Source organism: Sciurus carolinensis, chromosome 11 (genome assembly GCF_902686445.1).
Source record: "Sciurus carolinensis chromosome 11, mSciCar1.2, whole genome shotgun sequence".
Classification (NCBI taxonomy): Eukaryota; Metazoa; Chordata; class Mammalia; order Rodentia; family Sciuridae; genus Sciurus; species Sciurus carolinensis.
In genome coordinates this window covers 104,525,192-104,538,433 of record NC_062223.1, presented here as the reverse complement: position 1 = coordinate 104,538,433, position 13,242 = coordinate 104,525,192, and the positions used below count along the sequence as shown (strand labels likewise).

The following is a 13,242-nucleotide window of genomic DNA, read 5'->3' as shown; positions in this document are numbered from 1 at the left end:
GGATAACCAAGGCTTGAATGGCTCCTGCCCCTGCCTCTTCCTAAGGGACTGTGAAGGCAAAGGAACATAATGTTCTCATGTAGCTTCTTTACTTTGCACAGTGTATTCTTGCTCAACCCCACCCTGTCCTCTAAGTCCTTCTACTGTGCAGGGGACAGAGGTAGGACACAGGAGAACGCCCTTAACAATTGGTTGTTGCACTTGTACACTTTACCACCTAAGTCCATCACAACTACATCTCTGTGAAATAAGAGAGGCAGGTTTGTTTTTTTCCCCTGAGAAACTACCCTTGACTCAATTAAGGACACAATGACTGGGGTCCAAAGTAAAGCTCAGAATCAGTTCATTTGTGGTTGCACTTTTTCAATGTACATATAGTAAAATTTTGACTCAGTACAATTTGATTTTGGTTATAGTAAAATAAACACTCCCGACTCCAGTCATCTTCCCCAAATCCCATCATCACCAAGTCTAGAACTGTGGCCACCTTGTTCCCTGCACCCTTTCTGGTCCAACAAGCATAAAGTCCAGGGCGGTAAGAAGAGTCCTATTCCACTGTCAAACTGGGCATGCTCAGTGGCGGTGCAGGTTTGGCCCAAGGAGCCAGGGTGCTCGCGCCGCCGCTTTGAGCTGTGTGCGCGCAGCTCAGGGGCCGCTGCCACCCGGGCCGGGCCGGACGCGGCGCCGCCTGCCCCCTGTAGCCTGTGCTGCAGCTGCTGGCCACCGGAGGGGGCGAACAAACGTCAACCTGTTGTTTGTCCAGTCACCCTTTATCAGCTCTCAGCACCACAAGGAAGTGCGGCACCCACACGCGCTCAGAAAGTTCAGCGTGCAGGAAGTTTAGGGAGAGCTCTGCGATTAGCTCAGCGGGCCGGGCCAGCGCTGGGTGAGCGCAGGCGGCGAGAGCGCAGGGAGGCGCGGCGTCCGTTCCGAGCGGAACCCGGTTTTTTGTCTTGGAGCTACGCTGTCCCGAAGTCGCTAATCCCAAATGCACCGGCTCATCTTCGTCTACACCCTAGCCTGCGCAAACTTCTGCAGCTATCGGGACACTTATGCAACTCCGCAAAGCGCATCCATCAAAGCTTTGCGCAACGCCAACCTCAGGCGAGATGGTAAGGGACTCATTTCATTTATTTATTTTTAATTTAAAAAATTCCACGTTTGTTGTCATTGTTCTTTCTGTCCACCTCCCCGAATCTTTCATATGAATTTGGACTGAATGCATTGTTTGGTTCCGGAGTTGTCCTGCCTGCCTGTAGCCCTAAAGGAGCCCCTCCTTCCAGAATGGGCTGACGGGTGGGGGACGCAAGCAGCAGGAGATAGTACGGATCAGGTGGCTCATCTTGCTGCACCCTAGAAAAGTCATTTTGGTGTCCAGTAGTCTGATACCAGGATGCTGTGCCTCATCCTGGAGTTGGAGAAAGTTGCAACCTGCGCCACCCCTTGGTCAGGCTCTTAACCTTTTGGACTTAAAACTAGCAAAGACCAGGCTTTGTGATGGGTGGAGTCAAGAGTGGCTTTCTCTGGGTGATTTTTTTTTTTTTTTTTTACTTAATCGTGTAGGTATTTTTAGTGCTTTTCAATACTGCAGATGTATCTGGAGCAAAGTGACAATTTATTCATATATTATTTATTTTTAGGAGAAGTCCAATGTTACCCTTTCTAGCCCCTTAAGTGACTTTCCCATAGGAGTTCTGCCTGGCTCAGAAAAGCAATCTAGAAGATAGGGTTTCTGGGGCTTCCTCAGTTAGCACAGGGAGACCTGGCTTGTGCTGTTAGTGCTCTTGTGTGGGAGGCTTTCAAACTATTTGGAAGGAGAAAACTCCTGAAGCAGCTTTCCTCAGCAAGGTCCCAAACAGGCTTGTTTGTTTTCCTTTACTCTGGAGGACACCTGGGACATTGGATCTCAGAGACTCTAACTTGAGATTATTTACTTTCTGGAGCCTCCAAGGACAATCTGAAGCGGGTTTAGTCTTCAATTTCCAGCTGTAGCTAATGTTCCCAGTTATCTGCAGCTGTTTCTGCTATGTACCTGGACCAACCTACAGGTTTTAGGGTTTTGTTTTTCTCTGTTTCAATATCATTCTCTCCTGCTTGCTTCAAGTTCTAACACATCCCGGAAGAAGATCACTAATCTTAATAGCACCCCTGTTTGAGCTGGTGACATATGACTGTCTAACTTGGTAAATTCTTATTAGCCATTTTATACCCTTATTATATTCTTGGTGTGCCTTTATTTGGGACTTCATTGAAAGACTTTTGAACTTTGAAGGGAAGATAAAAACTTTATTTCTGATGACAACTAGACTGTGGATTTCAGTATGCTCAAGTCATTTGAAATGGTAAGGTATATGGTAGGGGAAGCCATAGTCACCTTACTTTATTACAGCATTTCATGAAAAATATTCCAACAGTGCATTTTTGATAATCTGCTATCTTAAATAAAGTACAACAGTTTCTTAGTAAAATTTAAAAAAACAATTTAGGCCCAAGATCAAACTTTTATAGTTTTACTCCTTACAGTTTCTACTAGAGTCATATCTTCTCCTAGTTGATTTTTTTAAAGTCTGTTCATTTTTGTACTTTATATGCCCTTTTAACGCATAGTGTAAAATGCCACTTATGATTTGCATGACTTCATAGCCAAAATTTTGTAATCCTTAACCTCCCAAGTATCAGTTACAAGAAGTCAAGGACAGAAAATGAAAAGTATGTAACCATTTTCCATTAACCCAAGATTCTGTCTAAAACCAAGTCATGCAGCTGCAGCTCAGAATTTTTTTAAATTATTTTTTGGGGGGTAGGAAATACTCTCATTTCAGTTTTTATTGCTAAAACTGCATCTGTCTAATCTATTTAGTAAATTTTTTTGTACTAGGAAAATTTTGAAAACTACCCTAGATTTTTTATTTCTTTATATTTTAGGTAGGTCAGTTTTACAGTTACTCTAACAGTATACACACACACACACACACACACACACTTACTTTAATTAGCTCAGATTGCTAAATATTTTCCTCCATATCAATATCATCTTATAAACAAGGCTGGGAAGGAGGTAAAACTAGGCATAGAAAATCATTTTATAGGGAGTAAAAATATTAGCACTCATAATGAGTTGTTTGTTAAATTTTCAAATGGCAGCTTTTTCTTAAGTGCATATGTATACTCACAGAGAAACAATGATGCCTCCAAGGGGGTGAGATTGGGTTTTAGGGGTGAAAACTCTTAGTGTTACAATGATATCTGTTCCTCTAAGGGGCCATCATATATAAACCGATATTCAGCATATCTGTGGTGTTAACATTTCATGGGAAAGGTGAATAGAAAAAGTTGTCCAAAAAGACTCTGAGGGGAGGCTGGTAATGGTGAAGAGAAGGTTGAGAAACACTGTTGGAGAGTTTTGGTGAGAGAGTAAAATTAAAGAGTTTTTGAAGAGGTCTAGATGTCATCTAGAAAATTCTAATGGCGATATTTGAGCTGTCAGAGAGAAAGTAATAACTTGTTAAATTAAACCGTTCCTCTGATTCCAAGCATTCTCAGCTTGCTTTCTCAAATCTCCCTCATGGCCCATTGAAGAACACAATATTCTTTCTATTTTGGCTACAAGATTAAGGTGAGATATAAACTTTAGGAAACCATGGATAAGGAATATACTCAGGAGAAACAAAAAAAAATTGAGGTTTCAAATATTAATTTAGGGACTTTAGGAAATCTGGCCCTCAGATTAAAACGGATAGAATATCACAAGAAAAAAAAATTGACTGTGACCATTAAGTAGAGGTGATAGAAACCATCACCTGATGATGGAACTATCTTCACACGTGAGTGCCATCCATGTGTTCCTGCCAGCTGGGTAGGTACTGCTTCCTGTTGCTGTGAGGAAAGGAAGATTAGGGGCAGGTGCCCTGTAAGAAGGGCATCAGTTGTGTTGGAGTCTGTCTGGTCAAATACAGAAACTCACCTGTGATCTGTTGTGCCCAATAGGTTCAGATAACTGAAAAAGCTAAGGAAAGATATGCAAATATGCAGTGCTAGGGTCGTAAATGATAACCTGCCCCAACCATTATAGGAAGCTGGCTGACTCTGGTCTTCTGGCTTCTGGAACTCTCCATCACAATCACTTCATGTTCTAAAGGGACATCTCCAGAGCCCTTCCATCTGCAGAATGATTACACGTGGTTCAGTGGAGGAGTGTGGTTGAATTTGTTTCCTCTTTCTGTTAGGAAATGAGGCTCTATGCTGAAATGTAATAATTAATGGTATTAATTTTTTATTCTTATATTTGTTATTGTTTTTGTTCAGACCAATTTGTGAGCACATAGAAAAATCCTAATTTAACCATAGCACTCTTGTTTTGGTGTCTATACAATCCGTGCTTCTTGTGATAATAACTGATCACAACTAGTATTGCTCAGAGTGTGTATCAAGAAGTGTAAAGGTAGTAATTAACTGATGCTTACTTATTTAAAAATCTAACTTCCTGCCTAAGGATTTAATAATATACTTTCTTGACCTTTTGTTGCTTTCTGAAAGTGCAGGTGTTGCTGATAAGCAATGCTGGATTTAGTTCTGCTTGATTAATAAACCAGTACTTGAATTGTCTATTACCTTATCATTAACTGATTATAGACTTGCATTTTTAGTAATTGTGCTTAGATTTTAAAGTTGTCAAGCTTGATTTTTAAAATGTAGCTTTCTATTGTCATTGACAGAAGCATGTTGACTTCAGTGCAAAGATTAAACATTAAGTCAGGTGTAGTGGTACATGCCTGTAATCTCAGTGATTTGGGAGGCTGAGACAGGAGGATTGCAAGTTTGAGGCCAGCCTCACCAACTTAGACCCTGTCTCAAAATGAAAAATAAAAAGAGCTGGGGATGTGGCTCAGCTGATTAAGTGTCTCTGGGTTTAGTCCCTGATTTAAGAAAAAAAAAAGATTAGAGATTAAGGGAAGGCAAAAAAGAAAGGAAAATATAAATTTTTTTTAAGTGTTTGAAAACTATGAATCAGATTAGTGTCTAAATCTCTGTTCCTCTCTATTTATAATTTCTGTTCAACTGTTGAAGATTCCCAATCTTATGAAGCATAGTGGAGATTACATATTTTAAATGCAACAGCACTTTGAATTGCCACCATGGGTAATAATATTTAATGAAGATTATTTTAAAGAGGATAGTTTTAGCCAGGTATCTGGATGCCATGTAGTGGAGGATGTCAGTAATGGCATTGCGAAGTCCCCTGAATGACAGTGGGTTTTTCTACAGGATTTTTCCCTTTCAGTGATTAAAAGTAAAACTATATTGTTTCAGAACAATAGGGTCAAACAATGGAGCAGAGCTAACAGAGTCATTTACCTCTTCTGACTAACAAGAAGCATAAGCATGCTGTTACTGTCACACAGGACTCTCTCATCATATACGGTCTCAAAGCTCCATCATTCTGAGACTGGAAGGATATGCGTATTTCTTTGTCCTTGACAGCTGAGTCATAACGCAAATCATCTTCCTTTTGGAACTTACTCTTGAATTTTCTTTGTTGAAATGATCTCATTAGTATAAAAAGGCAGTTCCTGAATACCTTAATAAAAACCTTCCTTTTGTTAAGATAGGAAAGTGTTTTAGGTGAACTAGTGGTAAGATGTTTCTAACTCATCTTTGCCATGACATTTGTGTATTGCACTGATCTTTCTCAAGGGATCAAGATGATTTTAGAGTAGAATTGAGTTAGTAGCTGTTGCCTATGCCCTTTCAAAGTTATCTCTTTTCAAGTGATTCCTTAATTAATATGGACTGTTTTCCAAAGACAAAAGGTAATCAAATAGCTCTTTATCCTTTACTCTGTTGCTAAATCCTGCTATCAGTATAATTACTTATTTGATGATTATTTCTTGCTTTCCTAATATCTGCCATATCTTGAGCTAGATGCTCAGTTGTCTAGCACAATATGAATGAAGTATACATGGTTTCTGCCATCCTGGAACCTACAGTCTAGTGAACAATGTGAACAAATAATTAGTCAGTTCCCAGTGTTGCACTTAACTTTCTGATGTTTTATGAAGAGGACCAAGATTCTCCACAAGTATCTTAGCAGTCCCTTCATGGGGACCTCAGAACACCTTAGCTTCAGATTTTCCATCACATCTTCAACAGAACAATTCTACATATATCTCCATGCTTCTGATTTACATACTGTATTTGAGTTCATCATAAGATTTTTGTTTGAAAAATGTATTACATGGTTAGAGTGTAAAAGCACCATATAGTGTGATGGGTGCTTTCATAGGAGAAGAGCAGTGAATTATAGGGATCCACAAGGAGCTTCTAATACAGACTAAAGAGACTGAGAAAAGGCTTCCTTGAGGAAGGAGCACTTGAACATAGGCATGAAGGATGAATAGGAGATCATAAGGTAGGAGCCACTTGGAGTTTGCTCATGGAGAGAACAACATTTGCCAAGATATGGAAGTGAAAATGCAGATAAGCAATTGTGCCCTAGAGAAAATCCTGGGAAGTAATATGAGAGTTTGGCTATAGTGTTAAGTGCAGTGGGAAGTCACTGAAGGATTTCACTGGGGGATGCATGGCCCTTTCTATGTTTGAATGCTGAGTATAGCATTCCTGAGAAGTAGCCAGGCCAGTGCTGTAATGAGGAGTGGTCTCCCTACATACCCACTGTGAACAGCTACACACACTGGAATATTTCGTTTGCAGTATGATAGTGGAAGACATAGATGTCTTTCCTAGTCCCAAGTCTCCAAATCTAAGTGACCAATGCCTTACGACTTTCCTGAGGTTCCTCACTCAAGATGCCTCTCTGCAACTCAGCACAACAGATATTATTTTGTTAACACTGTGTGAGGTCTCAATAAAATAATGTAAAGGGTACAAGTGACCTGCCTAGTGTTTGTCAATATGTTGTTGCAAATATGTACATTTCAGAATTAGTGTGATTTAAAAGGAATCATTTTCACATTAACTTTTGTGTGAAGGACAGTTGGGCAAGAATTCACAGGGGGATAATATATGACAAAAAGAAAAGAATCCAACAAAAATGCTGCAACAAAAATATTCTGCCTCCCCATACAGTATTTCAGGACCAAGTGTAAGTCATCAAAAAAGGAATAAGCCCATAGGACACAGAAGTGCACAAGTGCACATGCAGGAAGAAATATTTTCTTCTGGGAATTTTCTTTTCCAGAGCAAGAATGAGGCATGCTTTGTTTCTTACAAGCACTGATGATGCATATAGTAATATATCTCTTCCCTATCACCCTGGTGCGCTGACATCTGTATATTTAATATTGAGAGATTAATACTGTGCATTTTTGTGATTTGTGGAGGCCTTGTGTAATTGGAAGGTAGGAAGGCCTGTGGAAGCACTGTAGCACAGGCACATGAGCTGCCTTTCATTATGAAGAGCGATCTGTTCTCAGATTTTTTTTTTTTAAACTTGAGCACTAGTTTTATGGAGTGTGCTTATGTAGTTGGGTAGTTTTAAATGCAATATGTTGTCTTAAAAGCAAATCAAACCTGATTTGAAACCTCATACGTTAGGATTCTTTTTAAAGAAAGTTTATTTTCTTTTAATACTTATTTTTATTTGACAAAAATTGTGTATATTTATGTATTTATGGAGTATAACATTTTGAAATATGTAGGGTGAGTGACTGTCAAGCTAATTAGCATATATGAATTAGCTCATCTTTTTTTGTGTGTGTGGAGGGAATGCTTAAAATCTAGTCTCAAAACTTTACACAAAAAATACACAGAACCAGTCAATAAATGGGCCAAGGAACTGAACAGACACTTTACAGAAGATATACAGGCAATTAATAAATACTTGAAAAAGTGTTCAACATCTCTAGTAATTAGAGAAATGCAAATTAAAACAACTCTAAGATTTCATCTTACTCCAATTAGAAAAGCTATTATCAAGAACACAATAATAGATGTTGGTGTGGATATGGGGAAAAGACACACTTTTACATTGCTGGTGGAGTTGCACATTGGTGCAACACTCTGGAAAGTTGTGTGGAGAATCCTCAGAAAACTTGGAATGGACCCACCTTTTGACCTAGTTATCCCACTCCTCAGTTTATACCCAAAGGACTTAAAATCAGCATACTACAGTGACACAGCCACATCAATGTTTATAGCAGTTCAATTCATAATAGCTAGTTTGTGGAACCAACCTAGATGCCCTTCAACAGACGAATGGATAAAGAAACTGTGGCATATATACACAATGGATTATTATTCAGCCATAAGGAAGAATATTATGGTATCTGCAGATAAATGGATGGAATTGTAGAATATTATGCTAAGTGAAATAAGCCAATCCCAAAAAATCAAACACCAAATGTTTTCCCTGATAAGTGGATGATGATACGTAATGGGGGTGGGGGGGTGGGGGTTAGAGAAGAATGGAGGAACTTTTATGTAGAGGGAAATGAGAGGGAGGAGGGGGCAGGGTATGAAAGATGGTGGAATGAGACAGACATCATTACCTATTTACATATATGATTACATGAATGGTATGAATCTACATTGTGTACAACCATAGAAATGAAAAATTGTACCACATTTGTGTACAATGAATCAAAATGCTGTCTGTAAAACTAAAAAAAAATAATTTTAAAAATCTAGTCTCATGGTAATTTTCAAGAATATAATACATTGTTATTAATTGTAGTCATCATGTTATACATACTAGGATTCTTGATTTTTAAAATTTGAAATACAGCATGGTTTCTCTGGACTCAAGGATCTTAGGGACAGTGGCTGGTATGAGCTATGAGTGGGAGTTAAATGTTCTGTGTTGGTTCTATACAAGTCTTTTAAGACCCAACATCTGAAAGAACAGATTCTGCATCTCATGAAAGATTTAATAAGCCACATGGCAGCTACCTATTTTGTGGAATTTAGCTATTCAGTAAACTTAGTTATAGAAAACAAAATTAATCAAACCAATAAATAGTTAACAAATTCACTTATAAGTTTAAAGCAGTAGCCACTGTGTATAAATGAGTTCATAGGTTCATGGTGTGGATACTAAATGACCATTTGTCTTCATTTTCTGTGTAATTCCATCATACTTATTTACAAGGTTTCCATATTCACACAGAATGGGAGTGTGATGTTAGAAGAGGGACGAGAACTGGTTCTAATTATTCACACAACTAGCATCAAACAGTGACAGCCAGTGATTTTCCTGCCTCCTTTTATATTTCCAGGACTTGGAAAGGTTTCATGAGACCTAAGTAAGCCCAGCTGGCTTAGGTTTCTGATTGAATGAGGTGAAAGTAGTTCCAACCTATCTCCATATGCCACTAGGAAATTATTTTATTAAATTCAGTAAAATTGTTGATTTTAAAAATGATGTCCTTAAGCCAGGAAGGAAAGTTCACATTATATGATTGATTCATTTACCAGGTTCAGAAGGTATAGAGGTATCAACTTCAGAATATATGGAGTTCAACCAGAAAATGGACAGTGTTTATTATGGAAACCCTGTGGAAAAGAACAGTTGGAGCCTGGATGATAATAAACTATTATTATCATTCTTCTGGTGGTAACTAATAAGTTCATATTATCAAGAGGGAGGTGAATAGGGATTTTATTGGTTCTTTGGATTAGACCTGTTGGGTTCAGAATCCTTAATAACTTGAAGAGGGCATCAGAAACAAGAAACAATGTCTCTTCCCTTGACTGATGGCTGCTCCTTCTTTGTCCTCTCTACAAAATGACAGGTTTGGAGTGGTGATAGAAATAAAGCCTGCATATTTTAGTTAGGGAAGTTAATAGGTTGGATCAGATGCATGGATTGATAGACTTTTTGTAAAAAGGCCAGCATGTAAATATTTTAGGTTTTTCAGGCCATGTGGTCTCTGTTGCAACTACTCAGTTCTACCACTGTAGCTTAAAAGCAGACGTAGAAATTGCATAAATGAATGGGGAGGGCTGAAAACTTTTAAAAGTTTGCAAAATGTTAATAAACATTTGTAAAACTTTACTTACAAAAATGGTCAGTTGGGCTATAGGTCACGTTTGCAGGCAATCCACATGTTCTTGAGTTGGAGTGATATACTCATCTTTTCAATATGAAATTTCCCAGGGATAAATGCAAAGTCTATCTCTTTGACTAGAAAATAAAAGCAACTGCACAATGCTATTAGCATCAGCTTACTCTGATTGATAGAAGATTGATACATAGATAAATGTCAATATCTGTATCTATCTCCTAACTGGTTTAGCTGAACAAATCTTATACTTCAACAAATGGTATAGCTGCTCAACAGCAGTGTACATCTGGTATTAGCTTTACCACATTGTCAGAATCGGGGGACAGCAATACTCATAGACATGGAACTTTCTCCTGGTCAGTATGAATCTGAGTGTGATATGCTCTTTGTTCCTCCCCTCTTTGATTCCACCTCTTTAGGGCTCCATTAGCCTCTGACCTGAAACTCTAAAGTTCTCTACTCTTCTGCCTTGAAATATTTTCATTAGCTCTATCACTTCAGCCAACAAGTATGTTTGAGTTTCTATGTACCATCCCACAACATATTCTTCACTATATCACTATATAAACTTCCTTAGACTCACCACAACTCAGTGTCTGTACCCCTTTTCCTGTACCCCTTGGGATTTGAAATCATTCGCACTGTTCCAGTGAACTGTCTTGGGTGAGGTCACCATGATTCTTAGTCTCTTCTTAAAACATTCTCCTCCCTTGACTTGTGACTGTTCCTTCTTTGTCCTTTCTACCAAATGACAGGTTTGAAGTGGTGATAGAAATAAATCCAAAATTACCACAGTACTCATTTTAGGTTCTTTGGAGAAGCAAAATTAGAGAAGGCCTGAAAATGTGTATTTTATGTTATTTTTTTTCCCTGTAACTGATAGGAATAGTGAAAGGAGTATGGAAGATTTTAGAATGTTATAGGGATCCTGTTAATATAAAAAGAAAGAAACTTCTAAGTTAAAAGTCTTGTCATGTTATAATCTATCAAGTTCTATAACAGTAGCATTTTTGTGGCTAAAACATAAAAATGTTTTTAAAATACACTTTGAACACCCACATAGATTTTTTTCCCCCTAACATTATCTAGTACTCTTATTTCTGTTTCCTTGGCCAGAGCTCTTCTGATCTGTATAGGATTTACCTTATTTCTTAGGCTCTAACCTCAACTTTATCTTCTTACTTTTTTTCACTGATCCTTTCTGGAGAACCTTCCTTTGTTTCCAAAGTATTAATGGCTACTTATACACAAATGACTCATAAGTCTATACTTTCTACTTTGACCTATTTACTAAGTCATAGACTTGTCTTTTTATTTCACTGCTTGAGGTCTATAATGAGTGATCCCACTGGTACCAAAAATAAGTTCTCCAATTCAGTAAATAGTAATGTGAAGTCGTTTCTTAAATATTAGGCTATTTATCCAGTGGCAAATTCCTTAAAAATATCAGTCCTTTTGTTGCTGTTGTTGTACTTCAAGATACATCACAATTATTTTTGAGTGACCTGTTCAGTGAAGGCCCAGATCAGGTATCACATTTTGGATAGAGGAATTACCCTGCACTAAGTTGTCTCTCCTGACTCCCACCTCTTCCCAAGTGGAATTGTCTGCTCCTTTATCCCCTATTTCTATAATAATGCCTGCAGTGTCACTTACTTATTTACATATTTGATGTCTGCTGATGTCTGTGTGCCAACTGATTTAATACAGCCAAGCATCCTCCTTTTCCAGTTAATTGGCTAGAACATAGGGAAGCTCATGAAGGTTTGATGAATGAGTAAATTGACTAACTGATGCTCCCTTTTTATGACAATCTTTGGATCATATGAGTTCTTTCACTATCAGATTTTAAGAGAAAAGATGTATAAATTCTGAATCTAGACTGGCTGTTGGGTTTCTGACTTAATTTTCTGGTTTTTGTTATATCATTGACCGGGCTAGGGAACATAAGAGCAAGAGAGAGAGAAAGTCATAGAGATAGGAAATTAATTTTTGGACACATTCATGTGGAAAAACCTTGAAGCAGAAAAGCAAGAGACAAACATATATGCATGGAATGCTTTCATAGTGATCATGAAGTAATTGAATGTATTATTATGTCTTTAAAGTAAGTTGTATTCATGATTATGAGTATATGATAATAATGCCTCATATTTATTAAGAATTTTTAACATGACAAAGTGCTTTTGTATCCAAAGGATTTGGTTAATAATTTCAAGATTACACTTTTAGACTGCTGCCTTAGGAGAAAGCATGACATCTTGGCTTAATTTCAAACAAATAACAATGAAATGTGGAAAATTTTCAACTATCTCAATAGAAGCAACAACAAAAGTATAATACCTTACACAAAATACTGATGAAATGGATCCTGTTTGGTATATCTTTCACTATTATTTTAATACTTTCACATGAAGTTTCTGCTACTTAAAGGTTTAAATGAAAGAGGTAAAAATATCTATCAAGGAGCAAGCCTTAAGAGTCAGTCTTGATGGTAAACTTTGGAAAAGTGAGGAAAGATTAATGCATCTTCATTTTTATTGAGTTTTCTATGGAGAAGCATTTTTATAATATATGTTATTTTACAGAGGATAAAACAAAGGGGTTGTTGAATAAAAGTTCTACTTTTTCTATAATCACGAAAACTTCATTGATAAAATTACATATAAATTTAAAGGATTTCAAACATTAAAAAAAGAAACTGGAGTAAATATTATTTTAATAGCTCAAAAAAACTACTGCGGCATTATAATGTTTTGATTATTTACTGCTTTACCCTGAGGTCAGATGTAATAAACAAACACTATTCAGTCATTCCACAAATGTTCCTTGAGTATTGACTATATGCAGAGCTCTATATGAAGAACTGTAGAGCAGCAACAGTTAAACCTAAGGTTCAGTCTTTGCTCAGTTAAAACTTCTACTTTGGCTGAATGGAGAAAATGCACCTGTGAGTAAATACAAGGCAAGGTGGTACCACATGAGTGTCACCATTATGTGACGTATGGTATTTTTCTTTCTTTTTTTTTTTTTTTTTTTTTTTTGGCAGTGGTTAGTTTGTTGGGTTATTTTAAGAATATCAAATCAGGATTCAGTCCTGTTGATCAAATTATAACCACAAATCATCTATCCTAATATGTGGGTTCAGTAAAAGAAAATATTGGTTAAGCTGTTGTTAAACGTAATATTATTTGAAAATGAAAGATCTCTTAGTTAATAC

General features: G+C 37.4%; 1 protein-coding gene across 2 annotated transcripts in view; it reads left to right on the top strand.

Annotated features, from left to right (window-relative positions):
• The first annotated feature begins 607 nt into the window (after positions 1-607).
• The window catches only part of Pdgfd (platelet derived growth factor D), a 233,541-nt gene continuing 220,906 nt past the window's right edge, over positions 608-13,242 (top strand). Inside the window, exon 1 of one of the 2 annotated variants that reach the window (XM_047519595.1) lies at positions 608-1,112. In XM_047519595.1, coding sequence (XP_047375551.1) covers positions 989-1,112 — 124 coding nt within the window. In that variant the 5' untranslated portion in view covers positions 608-988. The remainder of the gene's footprint in view (positions 1,113-13,242) is intronic. The other variant, XM_047519594.1, reaches the window with a different exon arrangement.